Genomic DNA, 17,437 nt, shown 5'->3' with positions numbered 1-17,437 from the left:
AGACGGGGTTTCACCGTTTTAGCCAGGATGTTCTTGATCTCCTGACCTCGTGATCCACCCGCCTTGGCCTCCCAAAGTGCTGGGATTACAGGCGTGAGCCACCGCGCCCGGCCAAGAAACTATTTTTAAAATAATTTATTCTTCCATTGCTTTTTTTTCTTAACATACACGGAGATAGATATTTGTATTTTCCTTTCTTTTATAAAGGTAATATAATATATTATATGTACTTTACCTACCTTGCTTTTTTTACTTAATAAAATAAACTGGAATCATTCTCTAGTAGTTTGTAGACGTTTATCCCTTTTCTTCCCGACTAGCTAGTATTCCATTTTGAGAATGTACAGTAGTCACCTGGTCCCTATTAATGGCAATTAAATTATTTCCACCTTTTCTGTTACAAATAATTAGGCAATGAATAGCCTCGTTTGTGAATATGTGTTTTCAGTTTCTTTTTCTGGTTTATTTTTTGGATAGATTCTTAGAAGTGGGATTGCTGGGTGAAGAGGTAAATTAGGTTAATTTTGTTATATGCTGCCAAATTCCCCTTTATAGAGACTGCAGTATTTTAACATCCCTACCAGCAACATATAAGTGAGCTTTGCCAACAAAATATATTGCCAAACTGTATTTTTTAACCAGTCTAGACTGCTAGTGAAAAATGGTATCTTTATGCAGTTTTGTTTTGCATTTTTTAAGTAAGCAAGCCAAGTGAGATGTTTGTCTTTTTTGGGGGGAGAGGGGACGGTTTTCTGACTTTTCTGATCAGTTCTGTTTTTTATATTGTATTTTTCAGAGTCAATACAGATTTGTATGTGAAGCTATTTTGAAAGTTTATGAAGAAGGTTTTGTTAAACCCTTAACAACATCATCAAATAAATAAGAAAGCAAAAAGATCTGGGATATGTGTTGGAAAACTGCTTTCCCTTATGTTCACTGTGCCATAATGCTGCTCGCAGGAAATGGCATTTTACAAAAAAAAAATGAAGAACTCAAAAAAACTTTGAAAACTTCAGCACTGTTGCACTTTATGTTTTAAAAAATGTCACTCTTTCAAAATCTATAACTCATGTATTTGAAGACTGTTTCATGCTTTGCTCCGAACAAATAGTAAATAACTGAGTATGTTCAGGGTAATTTATGAAATTTTGTGGTGGTGCCATGCAATCCCCTTTTGGTAGAATTGCCACAAACAAGGCTCAAAATTCTCATCATCTCTGTTATAACCTGTATCATGAAAGCAAAAAGAAGTAAACATCAGGAGTCAGCTCTGGTCTTTTGCAGTGGTTTGCGTACTTACTATACTGATTACCAGATTTTATTTTTAAAATTTTAGCAATATCATTCTTAATATTAGCCAATACACTGCCTATGGATGCAGCACATTTTTCCCTGCACACCCCCTGTAGAGACCTGCCTGCTGCTCAGAAGAAGAAAGATGGAATTTGCTGTTCCCAGGAAATGCTGCACATTGTCCATTTACCAGCATCTTATAGAAAATATAAATATGAATCTACAAATTCTCTTGGATTTAATAATGTAACTTATATTTATCATAAGGTTGGCTTATTCCAAATCATGTGATTTCACATACTTGATGTAAAGGAATGCATGCATTGTGTCTTAACCCCTTAAGTGCCTTGAGACGTCCTTGTATGTCTAACGAAAAGGCACTCATTTGACCCCACTAGGAGGTATATATGTATATTGTACATTCGTATATTTTTATGCATTTTGAATAAGTTCACATTTTAAAAAACAGCTGTATTGAGTGTTATACAGTCAAAGAAGGGTAAGGAAATCGTTTCTTACTCAGTACTTGTGATTTGCTATAAGAAGCAAAGATAATTTGTGTTCTACTGAGTGCACACTGCTGCTATGGAATTGTTCAAAATCTGCACATTCCTTTACTTGAGGGACTGAGGGGTTACAGTTTAGCAGCTCAACTTTAAAAGATGCTTTATGCTTCAAATTTCATATTTATTTCATGCCTAACTTTAGGAAGACATCTAACATGCAAATTAATGTTAAACATATTGATATTCTAAGCTAAAGTTAGAGCAAATAATTGTGATTTATTCATATCCATAACTAAAATATTGTTCTTTAGCACTCATTTCAGTTAATATCAAACTTTGTTCACATTGATATATTGATCAGGATTCTTCAAACGAAGAATGAAACATAATTGACTTATTTCTAAGTGTAATAACTCAGTAACTAAATTGAGAATTTTCTTGTTTTTTTTGTGTACAATTAAATTATTCCATTTTATATATACTTATTAAGTTATAAGCATGTTAATAGGGAGACTTTTGACTGTCCAGCCTAATGGAGGATCTGATTCCCATTAAGGATGTGGGAATTCCCATATTTTCCTCTTCAGGTTTTTTTGTTTTTAAGTCTACAGAGAGATAGAACTTTAACATTGCCCAGTTTGATAAAAGTGAAAATTTGCTCACCTATACAAATGTTATTTTACACAATTATTTTATGTGGATTGCGGTTTTAAAAGATTCATTTCCTAGCAGTTTCTGAATATTTCTGTAAGATCTTGATAAAGTTTAGAGTCAAATGGCAGATATTTTGGAAAGCCATTTAGTATGAGGGGAAAAGTACACATTTTAAATCTTTGGTATAATCTAAACGATGTCATTTCAGACATTCAAAACTCATAATAATAAATTTCAGGAAATTAAGCTCCTAAACATTAATAGCCAAGATACCAAATAAGTTATCATATTAAAATATTTAAGTTTATTTAAAGAGAGAAGTAAACATAAACTTATGTCAAAGAGAAATTCTCTTAATCTGTTTCCTGACTTCACAGTCAAAACAGTATAAGATAGTAAAAGTAACTTATAATCTTATTTGATCATTCTGTTCTATAAACAGACAAATATAATGTAGGCTGCTATATAACATGATAAATTAAAAACTGAGAAAGTAAAATTATGTCGGGGTCTACACATTAAATAAGTGTTTTGGCAGTTTTTCACCTGAATTTAAAAATAAAATTTGTCTGTTCTATCTGTATGGACAGAATATGACAACCGTAGACCAAAAGATACCATTGTATAGATGTAAAGAGACAAAAGTCATGGTTGGCATGTTCTTTAATTTAGGGCCTTGTTTATACTTGTGAGTTTAATAATTTCTTGGCAATGAGTACTGCTGCCTTTTTAGATCATCAATGCCTGTCTTTAAATGCCAATCATTAGAAGTTTAGAATTACATTTAAATTTCTCATATATGAATTTTTCATCTGGGAACTACCCACTGTCATTATTTTTATGTGCAGAAAAGATCCTTTTTGAAAACCATATTTATTGGGATCTTATTTAAATTTAAATTATCCTTTACAACTTCTTAAAATGAATATGCTAATAGATAAGACTTTATCCATTACATCTAAGAACTTTTTAACCTGTATATCAATCTAAATAGGTTTCTAGAAATAATCCTAGCTTTCATACACCATGTAGTTGTAGCCTCCGTCCATATCAGTGTAACATTGTGTGATAAAATGCCAAGTGTCTTGTATCTAAGCTACCCTCCCACTCTTCCAGCCACCCCTACCTCCCACCTTGACACCCTTAAGAAAGCAATGCTGACTTTTATTCTGACAAGTGGAAATCAGTAGTGGTTAATCAAGTGGATTTTGTAAATGCTAAGAAGTGTTTGTGAAAACCTTCCCTTTCTGAGTTAGGATTGTTTTTTCATGTTCATTTCAGGTGTTTTATTGAGCATCTGATTTGTGTCAGCACCATGTAAATACGATGAGGGGTATTTGGAATAGACTTTACATTCACCAGAAAATTGATAGTATTTGTTACACCAGTGCATCCATTCAAAATAGAGGCAGAGTAAACAGCCTAAGAAATGATTTCCTTTCTACAGTCTGCTAGGAGAAAGAGGTGATAGGGGAATGGTTGATGATTTTAATCAAGAGTAAAGGGAACATTATGTGGAATCTGACTTCAGTTGTGCAAAGGTATGTTAAGACATTAAGACAATTGCTGGAAGGTTTCAAATATGTGTACACACACATAGAGATACTTTTGTGTGTTTATTTATATGTATATTTCACAAAGGCTAATGCCCACAGAGGAAAATGATTATTTTAACTTCTGGGTTATCATCTGCTGGCAGGGTCTGATCAGGTCTAGAGTATTTAAGGAAAAGTCTCCTGTCTTCTATCTCCACTAGAAGTACTGCAGCTTGAGAGCTGAAAGGAACTTGAAAAATGTTATCCAGTCTTCACTTAGCCCATTTTTATCAGCATTAGGAAACAGGCTCCAGCAATGGTTATTGATTTAGCAGTCTGGTCTTATATGATCATTTTTCTAATTATCTATCTAGTATTCCTATATTATACTGGAACTTCAATAAATTATAACCTATGTGAATATCATAAATTCTTGTGAATTTTTGTCTGTTTCCAGTAGAGAAGCATACTCAGCCAGTGTTTTCACTTAATAACTATGACAACCTTAAAAGATGTCACTTAAGTTAGAAAATAAGCAGGCTTAAGAAGTGATTCTAATTAGGACCCCCACTCAGTTTGCTAGTCATGCCTGCCTGACAGAACATAAGCTTTTGTAAAGTATTTAGACTGATACACATGCAGTATGAAAACATTATAGACTGCAGTTAGAAGACTAATTTTTTAAAAGCACTCAAAACATAGAACTAAGATTTAGAATATATGTCCATTTATAATGAAATAATTTATGTTCATAATGTGAACATGTAAGATAAGTAAATAAAGCATTACTTGTTTTATAATATCAGTAAGAGAGAAGGAAGCATTAGTTTATAACTGCTATTTAATATCTGTATTTTGAACATTTAAAATACTCTGATGGTAAGGTTGCCAAAGTAATTTTGAATTCATAAAAATTGTTTATACCACAGTAATGTGGGATATGTTTACAGGCTCTTTTATTTTGTGGTAGTTACTTTATAGTTCAGATGAATTTGCATTTCAGTCACTTATAGTAAATACAGTATAGTAAATATTTGTTGGAATAAAAATCTCAATAATGTAATAGGACATAGATAAATTATGCAACAGCCTGCTTTGATGAAAGCTGGTGCATTATGTAAGCTGCCACAGTTAATACTTTGTATTAACATTGCTTACTTCCCCCATTTGCTTCACCTATCTGATTACAATTGCTGGAATCATTCTTTTTGTGGTGCTTCCTCCAAGTGAAATAACTATGTTATTAAAACCTACTGGATTAATTTTATCAAATATCAGACTTACTGATCTGTTGGCAGAGATTTATTGGTGTCTCAGTGTGATCACAATACAAGTTGTAGCAACCATTTTATAAAACTCTTAGAGAATTATGTAGATAAAATGGAAATTACATAATCCTAAAACATTTTTGAGGGCTAATTGATAATAGATAATTTCAGCAATTTTATTAAGAACCCAGTAAATTAATCCCTAATTTGTATGCTTTTTGTTCAACTTACCATGTCTGCAACCATTATATAGACTTCATTGATTCTCAGCAATTACTACAGTGTGTCTTACAATGTTATAAAAAACAAACAGCAATCTCTGTTTCTGCCAGAAGTTAGACATTTTTTTACAGTCCTGATGAATTTGTTGTGAGTAGACACCACATAGTTATTTCTGTTTGCATATAAATTTGCTGCTATTTATTTGTATGTTTTTCTACTGTAGTATGCTATTGATTTCTGAAGTTATAATTTTTAGTAATCCAAGCTAAATGGGCAACCAGAAGTAATACCTGCTAGGGTGCAATCCATCAGCATTGGTTCAGTGCATACATAAGTAAACCAGTTTAAAAAAATTTTACTAAGCAAAAGGTAGTAGCAATATTGCTTGTTAAAGACTACCATATTAGGGGAAAGTTCAAAGGTTTAACTTCCTGAAACCTTTTAAACTTTTCAGTGCAAGAATGAAAATGTTTGAAAGCCTTGTTAAGCTCATAAAAGTTTCAGTTAAACACTGTAGAGTTTCCTACCTTTGTTGTGTAAAGGATATAGAAAATATTTTTCTATGGACAGAAGGTTGAAACTGTTAACTTCTTTAATTTCATTGTTTAAAGGAGATAAAATGATATTTGTATGTCTTTCATGCTGTAAAGAAAATGAATGTATCTTTCAAATGTCATTAGAATTATGGCTTGATTCTAAGGATACTCTATTTGTTTTAAAGTCTACACGGGATTGAAAAGAAAAGGAACAGTATTACACTTCATTGTACAAAATGTAATTTTAGAAGAAAAACTAATTTTCATTATAAACAAGAGCAATCATTATTGAAGCATATTTCAGATATAATATACATTGTTTTTCATTTTGCTTTGCCTCTAGAATAGAAACTTCAGAAAATTTGCACATACTGTTTGTAAGTGTAAAATAATTGAATTCTAGACTTCTGGAGTGTGGAAGGGTGTTTGTGTGTGAAGGTAATAAATGTGTTGCTGCATGTGTTTACCATGGAGAACGTTTCCAGGCTTTGTCAAATGAGGACATTGTTGTGAGGGTGTGACTTTTGTGAAGCCAGGAAACTGTGCCTAAGATTCATTACAGTGAGTATGTGCAGAGGCCCCTGACCCAATAAATGCTTTTTGCCTTTTTATTCCCAATGTCTTGGACAGTTGAGACAACTTGGCCCAACTCTGAATTGTAGCAGTGGTATCTTATATGCTTTAGAGTTTATATTAATTCAGCTGAACAAAAACTACATTTCAAACCACCTTTGTAGGTATGATTAATACGTGCAACAGCTTCTTTAAAAGGTAGTATTTATTATTTATTACTCATTAAACTTGACTCAGTGAGGACTTCATTATTTTTATTTCTCTTTCCACCTCTCCAACTTTTTAAAAATCACTAACTTAACTCTTTGTTAAGTACTCAAGTACAAAGTGATCTCTTCTTTCATGAAATTTGCTACAGCTGTTGAAAGGATTGGTGTCAGACTCTCTCAACCCTGGGAGTTTCCAGAATTTAGCAAATATTACTTGTGATAAGCTTAAATGCCACATTGCTAAGTACAGTTATTACCAGGAATCCATCAAGGAGGAGATAGCCCTGCTCACACCCTTAGACCCAAATAGGTGCTGGTTCATGCTTTCTCCACAAATCGGCAGTTGGGTACTTCCCCAGTATCGTCACGGTTGAGCTCATTTTAACATATATTCAAAGAAGCTTTTTAGTTTCTACTCCTGAATTGTAGTGTTCAAGTTATTTGCCTTCCTGGGTAAGAAAATTTTAACCCAAGTCTGGGATTCTCTGGCACCTGTCTTTTCCAATCTTTCAATGAGTTGGCAAGATTAGAGTAGGTCAAATTTCAATGCTAAATTTGATTTCAATTTTAAATAGTAGCACTTTATTTCATGCTGATCACCAATTTAATTTATACATTTTAAAATAAAATTATCCTAGAAGTTTTGTAAATATGGGAAAATTTGAATTAGTGTTGGAGGTCATTAGATTGGACCCAAGTTTAAATATAATGATCTCTTCATAGCTTATTTGATGTTTAAGAGGCAACTTGTGTGATCTTAGCTTTGTGGGTTTTCTTTAATTTATGTAGCACAATAAAGGATACCCAGTTGACTGTTACTGGACTCTTGAGTTCTCACAGCTAGTTTCATCTAAGCTTGGTTTATTATCATTTCTGCTTTGGATTTTTTTGTGCATCACATGAATACTTGGAAATCCATTTGTTTTCAGTGTAGTACCTAGGGAGAAGTAGATGCTGCACAAGTAAGTTTAAGGGAATAAAAGTCCTGACACTTTATGTACATGTTGAGGGGCACGATTTAAGAGACTGAAACAGTTTACATTAAACTGTTTTTATTTTCTGCCAGTAGACTCTATCTGCTTAAAAAAATAAAAATTGTTCAACCCCGTGTTCTCCAGCATCAGGACATTACAGTTGTAATCTATGTTGTAATCTTTTCAAATAAGAAAAGCTACTCCTTATTCTCTACAGTGTAGGCTTAACTTTAGAACCGATAATTTACTATCTGCATTATTGATATTTTTAAGTAGTAGTTTTAAAAATAATTATTTCTATGTGGAGGGTGTTTTAATTTGGGATTTTTTTTCTTGTAACAGGTGCTATTTGTAAATATGAAGGGGAAAAGTCACTTAGTTAAAAGTCTAGCTTATGTCATAATTAAAATACAATTATACATTTCATGTTTGATTCTATTAAACTAGTGGCAAAACAGAATTGGTCCCTTAGTTTTTTAGATTACGTTTCCCCCTGTATCATAAAAATATCTCTTTCCATATGCTCTCATAATTGAGGCAAAGAAGCTAAGGGTTTATTTAAAATTTGTATAAGCTTGAATTTGGTCAACACTGCATAATTTGAAATCACTCTGCATTTGTCACTGCAGCTTACTGTATACTTGAAAGGCCTTGTGTGTTTGTCTTAATTTTAGTGAAAAAATTAGAATTTCTGCCATTCATGTACAAAAAATTATAACTACAGCAAACAAGATAAAAATGCTGGTTTGCATTAATACTGTTTTAGTCTTAAGAGCAATTTATATCATGTGAAATGCTGTTACACATATTTTGTTGGCCATATTTCATTTTGAGAAACAGTTGTTCAGGTACAAACATGAAAAACAACTCTAGCTATGACTCTTAATGTTCAATTGCAAAATAAAGATGTGCTTTAGTAATCTAAAGTATAGAAGTTTTGAAGATTATTTTATGGGAGTTTTTCATGGGCTTTTCTAACAGTGGTTATATTTAGTAATTGGTTATCAGGAATGGAGAGAATGACAAGCGTAAAATTTATTTCTGGAGTTATTGACTCACATAGTGGCTGTATTTGAGGAAAGGGAGTAGATGAGGAACTAAAAGGGATTAAGAAGATTAAACAGTGTCTGAAGAGGCCAGGCGCAGTGGCTCACGCCTGTAATCCCAGCATTTTGGGAGGCCAAGGCGGGCAGATCATGAGGAGATCGAGATCATCCTGGCCAACATGGAGAAACCCCATCTCTACTAAAAACACAAAAATTAGCTGGGGGTGGGGGCGCACGCCTGTAGTCCCAGCTACTTAGGAGGCTGAGGCGGGAGAATCACTTGAACCTGGGAGGTGGAGGTTGCAGTGAGCCAAGATTGATTGCGCCACTGCACCCCAGCCTGGCGACAAAGTGAGACTCCATCTCAAAAAAAAAAAACTGTCCGAAGAGAAGCTTCTCTTTAATTGTGGCCATTGCTTGACTCCTGTCCTCTCCCAGTACCAACCCTCTATTCTGGTAATCCTAAGGTAAGACCTTGTCAAGCAAAATAAAGGACCTTTCCTTCTATCCCTGAAGTCAGTTTGCCTAAGTGCAGTTAGATATGCTGTTTTTCCTCTGAAAGAAAAGAAGTACCTAGAGAACAGGTAATAAATAAAGCAGAAAGGTGATTTTTTATTATGCCATGCCTTTGTTCTTATGTACATGATAAAAATTCAAACACTATAATGAAGATCAAAATGAGTTTTGACATCCTCTTCCTCATATCCCCCCTAAGAAAAGCCCCCTCAAACCAACGGCAACGTCTATTCAATTTCTGGTATTTTCTTCTGGGGTAAAAATGTGTACTTACATTTGTGTGTACGTGTACATACACATTTTGTTAAAGCCAACAAGGTTGTACAGTAAGTTCTTCTGCAGCTTGCTTTTTCGTCTTGGGATATATACAGATGTTGGGATACATATATCAGCATATTCAGATCTATCTTATTCTTTTTCACCACTGCCTAGAACTCTATCATATGGTTATACTCTAATTTCTTAATGGACACTTAGATGGTTTCCGTTTCTGCTGTGCAAACAAAGCTGCAATGAAAATCATACAAACATTTTTGTTAATTGTTGCAACTGTATGCATAGGGTAAATTTTTAGCAGTAGGGTTGCTAGGTCATAGGGCACCTGCATTTTTAGGTACTAATATTGTCTAATTGTTCTCAGACACAGTTATACCAGTTTATACTCTTCTACCAAAGCATATGAGAATGTCTGTTTCTCCACATTTTTATTAGAATTTCATGAAACTTAATTTACCTGCTTATCTCAGAGAAGAAATATTTTGACATTCATTTCTTCTGTAAGGTTGAGTAGCTTTATTGATCCCTTCTATTTTTTACACTACATTCCATATTGATTGCCTTTCCTCATTTTTATTTTGGTTGTTTGACATTTTAATCATGTAAGATGCTGGAAATTAAGGAAACTAGTCATTTGTCAGTCATATATGTTGCAAAAACCCACTGTGCTTTGACTTTGTTTTGGGGGCTGATGGGAGGGATATGAGGACATTTTTAATGCTTGTATAAACAAACATACCAATCTTGATGACTTTGGTGTATACCTGCAAAGGCTTTACTCTAGTTCCTAGTCACATTCCATTTGTGACTGAAGCTTTCTTAACCACCATCCAAATAACCAACTCAGAAGACTGATACTCTGCTTTCTACTTTTGATCTCCGTGGCCTTGTTGACTGCTCTCAATTATGCTAGAGCTCTTCCAGTTCCACCAGTTAAGCTGTAAGCTTGCTAAAATCAGTTGTGCTTGTGTGCTTTCATATGCATACAAATTTATCTTTATTATGTCATTTAATTCTATATTACATAAGCCAATGAAATGAGAGTGTGAAAAGAAGGTTGGGCTTTTGTGAAAGCGTTTAAAAGTGAGTGATTAAAATTTTAAGGATTTTTATTTTTTTATTTTTCTTTATTTATTACTATTATTATTATTAAATTTTTTTTGAGATAAGGTCTTGCTCTATTACCCAGGCTGGAATGCAGTGATGTGATCTCAGCTCACTGCAATGTCTGTACCCCAGGCTCAAGTGATCCTCACACCTCAGGCTCCCTAGTAGCTGGGACCACAGGTGTGTGCCACCACACCCAGCTAATTTTGTTTGTTTGTTTGTTTGTTTTAGAGACAGGATTTCACCATGTTGCCCAGGCTGGTCTTGAACTCCTGGGCTCAAGTGACCCACCCACCTACCCAGCCACCTTGGCTTCCCAAAGTGCTGGAATTACAGGTGTGAACCACCACACCCAGCCTAAGGATCAATGTTTTTAATTTATTGAAAACAGATATGACCAAGACAACTATGAGAGACTAACAAAAATATAGGTGACACACTTAAGGTTGTTTTTGTTTTTGTTTTTGTTTTGCTTGCAAGAAAGACTAAGGGATTACAAGGAGGCTTAAACCTATTGATAAAAGCCTTGGCTGTACATGAAAAGAATCACGAATATACATTTGTGTTTTTTAAGCTAAAACCAAATGCATGTAGTTTTTTTCCTCCTTTAAATGGTTTTTAATTTAATCAAGTACTAGTTCTGATCCCATCAGATATGTGGTCTTCTACAATGTATGTAGCAATTTCTCTGTTGAAAAATATGCAGACAGTTTTAAATTTTTTTGCAGTTAAAATTGATATAGTTAGTATCCTTTTGTACATTTTCTTTTTTTTTCTTTTTTCTTTTTTTTTTTTTTTTTTAGACACGGTGTCTCTGTCACCCAGACTGGAGTGCAGTGGGGTAACAACAGCTCATTGCAGCCTTGAACTCGGTTTCAAGCAATCTTCCCATATGAGCCCCGCAAGCTCCAGAGCAGCCATGCCATTGCACCTGGCTAATTTATTTATTTATTTGTAGAGCAGGATCTTGCTTTGTTTCCCAAGCTGGTCTCAGAACATCTTAGCTTTTTGATGGCACCACTGCACTAGCTTGGGCAACAGAGTGGAACCCTGTCTCAAAAATAAAACAAAAACCAGAAAACTCAACACAAAGCAGGATAAGCTCTCTTCAACACACCGATACGTTAAATTATCAAAACCCAAAGACAAAGAATTTTGAAAGCAGAAAGAGAAGAGACTCATCAGGTAGAAGGAATCTTTAATAAGATTAGCAACAGATTTCTACTGGAAACAACAGAAGCCATGAGGCAGTGAGATGCCATATTTAAAGTTCTAGGGAAATCTATATCAGCCAGATGCAGTGGCCCATGCCTGTAATCCCAGCACTTCGGGAGCCCAAGTTGGGAGAATCACTTGTGGTCAGGTGTTGGAGACAAGCCAGGGTAATACAGGGAAACCCAGTCTCTACAAAAAAAAAAAAAAAAAAAAAGAAAAAAATTTCTTTTAATTAGCCAGGTGTGGTGGCGTGTGCCTATAGTCCCAGCTACTTGGGAGGCTGAAGTGAGAGGATCACTCAAGCCCAGGAGGTTGAGGCTGCAGTGACCTATGACAGTACTACTACACTCCAGCCTGGGCAACAGAGCAAGAGCTTGTCTCAAATAAATAAATAGAAGATATGCAATGGATTCCTCAGAAACAAAAAGGATCATAAACTATTATGAACAATTAATTATATGCCATCAAACTGGATAACCTAGAAGACATAGATAAAGTCCCAGAAACATACTACCTACCAGGACTTAATCTAGAAGATATAGAAAGCCTGAACAGAACTCTAACAAATAAGGAAATTGAAGTAGCAATTGCTAACAAAAAAAGCCCAGAACCAGATGGTTTCATGGCTGAATTCTACCAAACATTCAAAGAGGAATTAATACCAACACTTCTTATACTCTTTTAAAAAATAGAAGTAGAGAGGATACCTCCAAACTCATTTTATGAGGCCAGCATCACCAAGATACCAAATTCAGACAAAGACATGATAATAAAACCACAGGTTAATATATCTGATGAACAGATGGAAAATTATTTAATAAAATACTAGCAAACTGAATTTCAAAACACATCAAAAAGATTATATACCATGACCAAGTGGGATTTATCCCTGGGATGCAAAATTGGTGTAACATATGTAAATCAATCACTGTGATACACATTAACAGAATAAGGATAAAAGCTTAACATCCATTTATGATAAGAACTCTCAACAAAACAGGTATAGAAAGAAATTTCCTTAATGCAAAAGGCCATTAATGAAAGCCCACAGGAAACATCAAAATAAATGAGAGAAAACTGAAAATGTTCCCATTAGTCTGGTACAGGGCAAGGAGGCTCACTCTCACCAGTTCTATTCAACAGAGTACTAGAAGAACTAGCAAGAACAATCACACAAGAAAAAGAAATAAAAGGTATCCAAATAGAAAAAGAAGAAGTGAAATTATCCTGTTTGCAAGTAACATGTTCTTATATGTAAAAACCCTAAACACTCCACAAAGAAGACCTATTAGAACTAATAAATCCAGTAAAGTTGCAGGATACAAAATCAACATACAAAAATCAGTTTTGTTTCTTCACAGCGATAATGATTATCTGAAAAGGGAATCAAGAAAACAATCCCATTTACAATAGCATCAAAAAGAATAAAATACATAGGAATAAATTTAACCAATGAGGTGAAATATCTGTACAATAAAAACTATAAAACATTGATAAAAGAAATTGAAGAAGATATAAATTGGAAATGTATCCCATATTCATGGATTGGAAAAATGGTTAAAATGCCTGTGTACTATCCAGAATACAGATTCAACACAATTTCTATGAAAATTCCAAAGGCATCACTCAGAGAAATAGAAAAAAAAATTCTAAAATGTGTATGGAACCAAGAAAGACCCTAAATAACCAACACAATCTTAAAGAACAATGTTGGGCCAGACATGGTGGCTCACACTTGTAATCCCAGCACTTTGGGAGGCCAAGGCAGGCAGATCACCTGAGGTCGGGAGTTCGAGACCAGCCTGACCAACATGGCAAAACCCCATCTCTACTAAAAATACAAAATTAGCTGGGTGTGGTGGCACATGCCTATAATCCCAACTACTTGGGAGGCTGAGGCAGGAGAATTGCTTGAACCTGGGAGGCGAAGGTTGTGGTGAGCCAAGATCACACCATTGCACTCCAGCCTAGGCAACAAGAGCAAAACTCCATCTCAAAAAAAAAAAAGAACAATGTTGAGGCATCACTCTTCCTGATTTCAACTTATATTACAAGGCTGTCATCAAAATATTACGGTACTGATGTGAAAACAGACACATAGAACAATGGAGCAGAATAGAGTCCAAAAATAAACCTTCACTGATATGGGTAAATGGTTTTTGATAAGGATGCCAAGACCATCTTTTCAACAAATTATGCCGGGAAAACTGAAAATCCACATGCAAAACAATGAAATTAGACCCTTCCACTATGCACAAAAATCAATTCAAAATTGAATAAATACTTAAACATAAGACCTGGAACTGTAAAAATCCTAGAAGAAAACATAGGAAAACTTCCTGACATTGGCCTTAACAATAATGTTTTTGGATATCACACCAAAAGGTCTGGCAACAAAAGCAAAAACAAGTGGGACCACATCAAACTAATAAGCTTCTGCATAGCAAAAGAAACAACGAAATTAAAAGGTAACCCACACTTGAGACATATTTGCAAACCATATATCTTTTTTTTTTTTTTTTTTTTTGAGACAGAGTCTCGCTCTGTCACCGAGGCTGGAGTGCAATGGTGCAATCTCAGCTCACTACGACCTCTGCCTCCCAGGCAATTCAAGCAATTCTCCTGCCTCAGCCTCCCGAGTAGCTGGAACTAAGGCACATTCCACCACTCCCAGCAAATTTTTGTATTTTTAGTAAAGACGGGTTTTCACCATGTTGGTCAGGCTGGTCTCGATCTCCTGATGTCAGGTGATCTGCCTGCCTTGGCCTCCCAGAGTGCTAGGGTTACAGGCGTGAGCCCGGCCTTGCAAACCATATATCTGATAAGGGGTTAATATCCAAAATATATAAAGAACTCACAACTAAATAGCAAAAATAAATAACCCAATAGCATAAATAACCCAGTTATTAAATGGGCAAAGGACCTGAACATTTTACCAAAGAAGGCATAAAAATGGCCAACAGGTATGCGAAAATGTGCTCAATATCACTAATCATGGAAATGCAAGTTAAAACCACAATGAGATACCACCTCACACTTACTAAGATAATCATTAAGTGTCAGTGAAGGTGTGGAGAAAAGGCAACCCTTGTACACTGTTGGTGGGAGTATATCAATTGGTACAGCCATTATGGAAAACAGCATAGTTACATCGAAAAAAATAAACACGGAGCTACCATATGATCCAGATACGATAAAAGATAAGAGAGGAAGTATCTCTCTTCCGGATATCTTCCGAAAAGGCAGTGAAATCAGTACATCATAAAGATAGCTGTTTTCATCCATTGAAGTACAGAAAGAGGCAGGGCGCTGTGGCTCTCACCTGTAATCCCAGCACTTTGGGAGGCCAAGGCAGGTGGGTCATCTGAGGCCAGGAGTTCAAGACCAGCCTGGCCAATATGGTGAAAACTCTCTCTCTACTAAAAATACAAAAATTAGCCGACCATGGTAGTGCATGCCTGTGATCCCAGCTACTCGGGAGGCTGACAGGAGAATCACATGAACCTGGGCGGCGGAGGATGCAGTAAGCTGAGATCGTGCCACTGCACTCCAGCCTGGTGACAGAGCAAGACTCCATCTCAAAAAAAAAAAAAAAAAGTACAGAAAGGGAAAAAAAAAGATCTCTGCGCTCTCATGTTTTAGCAGCATTATTCAGAGTATAGCCCAGATATGGAAACAGCCTAAGTGTCTGTTGACAGATGAATGGATAAAGGAATTTGCAACACCATGGATAAACCTAGAGGACATTATGCTGGTTGGACTAAGCTAGACACAGAAGAATACTGCATAATTTTAATTATATGTGGAACCTTTAAAAGGCTACTAAACCGGGCACGATGGCTCATGCCTATAATCCCAGCACTTTGGGAGACTGAGGTGGGAGGATTGCTTGAGCTCAGGAATGTGAGACCAGCCTGGGCAACATGGCGAGCCCCTGTCTCTACAAAAAATTTTTAAAAATTAGCCTGGTGTGATAGCATACACCTGTAGTCCCAGCTACTTGAGAGGCTGAGGCAGGAGAATCGCTTGAACCCGGAAGGCAGAGGTTGCAGTGATCAGAGATTGCGCCATTGCACTCCAGCCTGGTAACAGAGCAAGACTCCATCTCAAAAAAAAAAAAAAAAAGATATCTACACAACAACATGCACACAAATGCAGCTATATTCATAATTGTCAAAAGTTGGAAGCAACGAAGATTTCTCTCAATAGGTAATTGGATAAATTGTGGTGCATCCATACAATGTAACATTATCCAGCAACAAAAAGAAATCAGTTATTGAGTCACTAAAAGACATGGAAGAGCCTTAAATGCATATATTTTCAAAATTTTTAATGACCAAAACAAAGCATCTAAAACTATAGCTTCTGGAAGAACCACTTGTTCTTGCCCATCTTGTTCCTGTCTTGGAACTTGACCTTGGCCTCTCTTTGGGCCCTGCATTTAAGAGCAGGATCTCTGAAGACGTCGTTACTGACAACAGTTTTGTCCAAGGGGATATCCACAGAGTACCTTGTGGGCAGTAGGTGATTTGATGTAGTTATAAACTTTCACAAAAGACTTGATGTTTGACCTCTTGGATCTTCTTGCCTATGGCAGCTGTCACTTTGCGGTGATTGTGGTCAATTCCATCCACCAGAGCATGGCTGTAGAGGCGATCTGAGGTGCCATCATCAATGTTCTTCACGATGACGGCTTTGCATCCAGAGTAGCGTATGGCCAGGACAAACACCACTTTCCCAGGTTTTCATGAACTTGCTCATTTCAGCAGCAACCACTCAGACCTACAGCCTTTAAATACATATTAATTGCTAAGTGTAAAAAGTGGATCTGAAAAGCCTACATACACACTGTACTATACCAACTGTATGACATTCTAGAAAAAGGAAACCTATGGGGATACTATAATAAAAAGATCAGTGATAGGTGAGGAGGAAGATGGGGATGAATAGACAGAACACAGGATTTTTAGGACAGTGAACCTATCCTGTTCTCTACTATAATGGTGGATAAACGTCATTATATATGTTTGTCAAAATCCATAGAATGTAGGCCGGGCGTGGTGGCTCATGCCTGTAATCCCAGCACTTTGAGAGGCCAAGGCAGGTGGATCACCTGAGGTCAGGAGTTCAAGACCAGCCTGACCAACATGGTGAAACCCGTCTCTACTAAAAATACAAAAAAAATTAGCCAGGTGTGGTGGTGCACCTGTAATCCCAGCTATTCGGGAGGCTGAGGCAGGAGAATCGCTTGAACCTGGAAGGCGGAGGTTCAGTCAGCAGAGATCACGTCAATGCACTCCAGCCTGGGCGACAGAGAGAGACTCCATCTCAAAAAAAAAAAACAAAAATCCATAGCATGTGCAACACACACAGAGTGAAACCTAAGGTAATTGATGGACTTTAGTAATACGTCAATACTGACTCATCAGTTGTAAGAAATGTCCAGCAGTAATGCAAGACGTTAATAGAGAAAACTGTGGAGTAGAAGTTATATGGAAACTCTACTT

At 35.9% G+C, this 17,437-nt stretch overlaps 1 protein-coding gene and 1 pseudogene across 5 annotated transcripts in view; one reads left to right on the top strand and one right to left on the bottom strand.

Moving 5' to 3' along the window:
* The window catches only part of PTPN4 (protein tyrosine phosphatase non-receptor type 4), a 224,530-nt gene extending 217,905 nt beyond the window's left edge, over positions 1 to 6,625 (top strand). For all 5 annotated transcript variants that reach the window (XM_054478748.2, XM_054478745.2, XM_063647371.1 and 2 more), the window contains one exon: positions 797 to 6,625. In XM_054478748.2, coding sequence (XP_054334723.1) covers positions 797 to 883 — 87 coding nt within the window. In that variant the 3' untranslated portion in view covers positions 884 to 6,625. The remainder of the gene's footprint in view (positions 1 to 796) is intronic.
* Positions 6,626 to 16,286: 9,661 nt separating this feature from the next.
* LOC129031860 (large ribosomal subunit protein eL27-like) lies at positions 16,287 to 16,691 on the bottom strand (annotated as a pseudogene).
* Positions 16,692 to 17,437: the final 746 nt, after the last annotated feature.

This window comes from Pongo pygmaeus, chromosome 11 (genome assembly GCF_028885625.2).
Source record: "Pongo pygmaeus isolate AG05252 chromosome 11, NHGRI_mPonPyg2-v2.0_pri, whole genome shotgun sequence".
Lineage (NCBI taxonomy): Eukaryota > Metazoa > Chordata > Mammalia > Primates > Hominidae > Pongo > Pongo pygmaeus.
Note: the sequence above shows the minus strand (reverse complement) of the source record. Positions and strands in the feature narration are given on the sequence as shown.